At 44.3% G+C, this 5,767-nt stretch overlaps 1 protein-coding gene across 1 annotated transcript in view; it reads right to left on the bottom strand.

Moving 5' to 3' along the window:
• RSBN1L (round spermatid basic protein 1-like) overlaps positions 1 to 645 on the bottom strand; it is an 88,975-nt gene extending 88,330 nt beyond the window's left edge. Inside the window, exon 1 of the mRNA XM_010848095.1 lies at positions 25 to 645. Coding sequence (XP_010846397.1) covers positions 25 to 589 — 565 coding nt within the window. The 5' untranslated portion in view covers positions 590 to 645. The remainder of the gene's footprint in view (positions 1 to 24) is intronic.
• Positions 646 to 5,767: the final 5,122 nt, after the last annotated feature.

Genomic DNA, 5,767 nt, shown 5'->3' with positions numbered 1-5,767 from the left:
CCCCCTGCCGGCTTCGGCACCCACCTCGCGGCAGCGCCTTCATCTCCCCGTTCTCCTCGCGGGAGGCCCCGCCAGCTTCGCCCGCCCCGCCAAGACCGTGCCTCCTTCTTTCCTTCTCTCGCTTCTCCTTGGGTCTGCGCGGCTTGGCGCTGGCCGAGGCGGCGGCGGCGGGCACCAGGAGATGGTGAGGCTGAGCGTGTAGCAGCGTAGGAGGCACCAGCAGTTTGCGCGGCACCGGCTGAGAGGAGGAAGCAGAGACAGAGGAGGGGACGGCCGTGCCAGCGGAGAAGGAGAAATTGCTCCGAGCAGACGACGGGGAGGGGGCAGCGGACAGAGCGGCAAAGCTCCAAGACCCAGGGCTGCCATAGCTCTGAGGCGAAGGTGCGGCGGGAGACTGCAGCTGCCTGCTGTTACCGCTGCTCGCTCCTTCTCCGTTCAGTCTACGCGGCGCCTTCTTCTCCTCAGTCCGGATCTTCTTGGCGGACAGAGGACCCGGCGGGTCCCGGGATGGGGCTTGCAGTTTGCCAAACGATTCTTTCTCCGAGACGGCGGCGGGGGTGCCTTGCATTAGGCTCGGCGGTTCCGCCATTTTGCGCTCCTGTTGTATTTACTCTCCTCCGCTCCCGGGCGCGGGGCAGGGGCGGGCTCTCCTTGGGGGGCGGGGAAGGGGCGGAGCGGTCTGGCCCTCCATTGGGCGAGCCACGCTGAGGGATATCTCCAAGAACCAATCAAAAGCTCGAATTTCTAGCCGAAGTTGTGTGGGGAATCGCCTAGCATACCCGTTTTGGAGGTCACAGGTCCTTCGGGCGTAGTTAGTGGCGGAGCAAGCTGTGAGGGGAGGGTCTTCGAGTTGTCGCCTGCGTGAACTCGGGGGCCCAGTGAATGTCTGAGAGGAACCTTCACTCCAGACACCGAGTCAGTCCGAACCCAGGTCTCGCTCGTCTCTGCCTCGACGACTCTGTCTTGTACCGCTTTCCCCTCCTTTTCCCCTGGGGTCCTTTTGGTCCCTCCCCTCTTTTTTCCCCCTCTAAAAGCCGAATTTCGCAGATTCTCAGCTGTGAGGAGAAAATTTTGCCGGAAATTAAAACCCTTCCTTCTATTAGGCAGTAGTCGGTTGATGGGAGGGGCTAAAGATCGCTTGGTGTCCTGACAAGATGCGTTACTGTTTTGCTATGATCATCTTTAATGCTTTGAGGGAAATAACTTGCAAACCTAGAAGTTTCGGATTACTATCCAGCTTGAAGGTAAGACTCTCCTAGAGAAATTTCTTTTTTAACTATTATAATTCAGATACCCTTAAAACTTCAATAGCGATGTTTGAAAAGAAAGAGGATTTTGTGTGTATTTTAGCGTTTAGTTAGCATTCTGAGTGTTTGATGTTTTGTAAGTGTGTGCTTTGATTTGTAGCTTAGAAGATAAAGAATTTGAGGAGATGAGTTACAGTAATTGCAACCAAAGTGAATAGCACGATTATGAGACCCAAAAGTCAAAGAAATATATATATATATATAAAAGTAGTCAAATGAGTAGATGACCAGAGAATATATTGAATCCCAAAAGATGCCCTAAGTTGCCTGTAACTTTGTAGAAAACAATTAAAAGTAACTTTCCAGAATTCCCACTTCTTGTGAGTTCATGAAGTTGGAATTCTTAATTTTGTGTTCACTTTTGAGGGATAAAGGGGGTTGGTTTTAAGAATATTTTGGAGTCAAAACTTAATATTGCTTTATAGACTTTTTTGAGGTACCTCGAATTTTTAAAGTAATGAAAAGTATTTACTGTACTTTTTAAAAATGCAAAACAATAAAAGCAAGTGTAAACTTTTGGAGTTGACTGGCAGTAGATATCTACCTGAAAACTGACATTGGTGCAAGAGTGGACAAAGAGTATGGGACTGGAAATGATGTGGTATTGACTAGCTTTGTGATTTCTGTCAGGGTGCTCGTTTTCTGTCAGAACTTCTGGTTTATTTATTAAGTGAGAAAATTTTATTGGACCACCAAGATCCCTTCTGCACTCTAAATTTCTGCGATATTTAAGAAGCTTTTCAAAATCACATTGATATCACTACAATTAAAATAACTGTTGGCCCTCCAGGAATAGGAAAGGGTCTCTTATATACATTAATATAGCACCTAGAAATTTATACCCATGCAAAAGTCTGGAAAGTCTTATCTCTTAAAGGGTCCAGCTAAAGTGAACTGTCATCTGAATATGTTACTGCTTGCACTATACTCTTTTATACTGTTAAACTCTCTTATCAGTTCTGACCCTAAATTTGTAGAGCCTGAGCAAGAGTATGGTTACAGATGCCCAAAGACCGTGTGTCTAAATATTTAAGTTATGAATCATCAAACTATTGTTAAAAATATATTCTATTCTACTACCTTCACAAATCTCCATAAATAATAATCTGGAAGCCAAGTTTACATTTAGAATTCTCAGACTTCTAGAGTCCTCAGACTGACACTATTCTTTTCCCATTCCAAGCTTCTTCACCCACCTCACTCAACATGTTCAAGCCATGTCCACATCCCTAAGTGAAGTCACTCAGTCGTGTCCAACTCTTTGCGACCCTGTGGACTGTAGCCCACCAGGCTCCTCCGTTCATGGGATTCTCCAGGCAAGAATACTGGAGTGGGTTGCCATTTCCTTCTCCAGGGGATCTTCCCGACCCAGGGATCGAACCTAGGTCTCCATCATTGCAGGCAGATGCTTTAACCTCTGAGCCACCAGGGAAGCCTGCCCCTCCCTAAACCCCCTGCAAATAGTGATGGGTAATCAGCTATTCCATCTGCCCTCAAATCTAGCCACTCTGAAAGAGGTGTGCAGACATGGCCCCTTGACCTCATGGACTCCCTGCCCTTTGTAGCAGGAGGAGGGTCCTTACCCAAGTCTAAGGGCAGTACTGTTACAAAACATGCTCAGTTATCTCTTCTCTCCCCTGGAATCAGTCATTCCCTCACAACTAGATAATTCCTAACAACATTGAACTAGGAGAGAATTCCTACTTAATTAACACCAAATCCTACTGGCTTAATCTCTACTGCTGCTGCTGCTGCTAAGTCACTTCAGTCGTGTCTGACTCTGTGCAACCCCAGAGACAGCAGCCCACCAGGCTCCCCGGTCCCTGGGATTCTCCAGGCAAGAACACTGGAGTGGGTTGCCATTTCCTTCTCCAGTGCATGAAAGTGAAAAGTGAAAGTGAAGTCACTCAGTCCTGTCTGACTCTTAGCAACACCATGTACTGCAGCCCACCAGGCTCCTCCATCCATGGGATTTTCCAGGCAAGAGTACTGGAGTGGGGTGCCATCGCCTTCTCCTTAATCTCTACTAGCACTATGTATTAAGTGTTAGTTGCTCAGTTGTGTCCAACTCTTTGTGACCCCATGGACCATAGCCTGCCAGACTCCCCTGTCCATGGAATTTTCTAGGCAAGAATACTGGAGTAGGTAGCCATTCCCTTCTCCAGGGGATCTTCCCGACCCAGGGATTGAACCCAGGTCTCCTGCATTGCAGCTGAATTCTTTATTGTCTGAGCCACCAGGTCTCAGCAACTAGCACTAGTTGCTAGCAACTAGCACTGAAACCATCCACTTCTCTCCATGTCCAGTGTTGGTACCCTGTTTCAAGTACCACCCCTCTCACCTGGATAATTGCACTAGCCTTTTATCTGGTCGTCTTCTTTTCTAATTTTCTCAAATCTGCTGGCCATTCTACCCAGAATACACTTTTCGAAACATAAATCTGAACATGTCACTTTCCTGCTTCAGACCTGTGTATGGCTTCCATTGATCTTAAACAACAAAATCCTTAATTGACCTACAAAACCCATCATAATCTAGCCCCTTCCTCTTCTATTTCAAAGTAAATGGTCTTTAATTTCCAGAATGCACCATACTATCTTTCAATTTAGGAATATTGCATATGTTGTTTCCTCTACATAGAATGCTTTTCTCTTTGCCTGATGCTTATGTGATGATTTGGATAATGGATGTAATGGAGGCAGATATCACCAATACCTCCTATATTTCTAACCTGCATGACTTGACAGACAGTGGAACCATTCATTGAGCTAGGAAACACTGAAAATATGACAAGTGTGGGATGCTCTTTGATCTTGCAGCTGATGAAGATGAGATACCTGTAAGACATCACATCCTTTGGATCTCAGCTCAAGCTATGCTTCATTTACTTGGAAAAGCCTTCCCTCCCTGTCAGGACTAGATTAGTAACTTGTTTGTTCCTTTGCTTCTCATCCCCATTTCTTTCTGCCTGTTGTTTTTAACTCCTATCTCTCCCATCTCTTTCACTCCTCTACAACAGCAGTTCTATGAAAACATACTCCCTTTATCCAGTTTCTCCATCTTCTTGTCTGACACTTGGCTGTCATGTGTCAGACAAGAATACAGACTATATATATATTTTTTTAATCTCTCCCATATTCTACTTTATTTTTTAATTATTAAAGACTTTGCTACATATTCATCCCCTTTATCCTCCAGCCATCATTTTAACTGAAGTCAGTGTCCATACTAATGAACCATGTACTGTTTCTCCTTGGACTTACATTTCCATTCTGTTTCAGCCACAAATTCCAATGGACCCCTTCTTGATCCTTTTCATCACTCTTCCATCTCTGAAATTCTGAACTGCAGTGTTTTAATATTCTGCTTTCTCAGTCCTCTACAATATGCCCTTGCCTTGTAACCTCAGAGAACTCCCATCTCTACATGTTTCCTTTTCAATTAATTATGATTGCCAGATAAAATACAGGACACTCAGTTAAATTTTCAGATATCCAGCAAGCAGTTAATCCCCTGCCCCCAGTTAATTTTGAATTCAATTAAACAGTGAATAAATTTTTAGTATAAGTATGTATTATACAATATTTGGGATATGTATACTTGAAAAAGTATTCTTTGTTTATCTGAAATTCAAATCTAGCTGAATGTCTCTTTTTTAGTTTCCAGTAAATCTGGCAACCCTACACAAATTCATCCTTTCTATATTTTCTTCTCTATCCAGCCTAAAATCTAGGTATATAATCTGCACCACACCTTTGCCATCACCTCAATTCCTGGTACTCTGATTCTCTTCATCTTTATACTGCTACCCCTGCCCCACATCTACCTGCTTCTCTGCTAAGCATTGCTCCCTCTCTTCCATGTAAGTGTTGGGGATTCTTAGGAATATGTAGTTGCTCTTTATCTAACTCTACACACCCCTCTATGATAGTATGCATCTTGGTGTCTTCTGATTTATCATAAATGCTGACAGTTTTCTAGTCTTTGTCTCCTGCCTTGGCCTTCCACATGATTCCTGACTCTTATCCAGATGCCAAATGGGTATCGCCACATTTGTAGCCACTTACACCTAAGATTTTATACCACCCATTTTCATCCTCCCATGCATTAATTCTCCTGCATTTTTTTTTATACACCTCATCATTCAAGTACAAGCTTGCGAGTAGTCTTTATTGACATTTTCCCCCCTTCATCTTCCTCGTTAGTCAGCCACTGTCTCTAGCCAGTTTCTCTTTTCCATTCCTATTGCTGCCTCTTGCCTTCAGGCCTCAAACCAGTTTGGATTTTGTCATTGATACCTTCCTAACTGGAAGTCTTCCATCAGAAACTGTCCTCCATGCTGCTTCCAAAATTATATTTCTGAAACATAAACCTGATTATGCCACAGTCTCTTCACTAATTCCTTTTGGCATATGGGATAAAAGTCACTCTTCCTAGTGTAAATACAAGCCATCCTTGAT

The sequence above is a fragment of the Bison bison genome, unplaced genomic scaffold (assembly GCF_000754665.1).
Source record: "Bison bison bison isolate TAMUID 2011002044 unplaced genomic scaffold, Bison_UMD1.0 scf7180017864260, whole genome shotgun sequence".
Classification (NCBI taxonomy): domain Eukaryota; kingdom Metazoa; phylum Chordata; class Mammalia; order Artiodactyla; family Bovidae; genus Bison; species Bison bison.
This window is presented reverse-complemented; position numbering and strand designations above follow the sequence as displayed.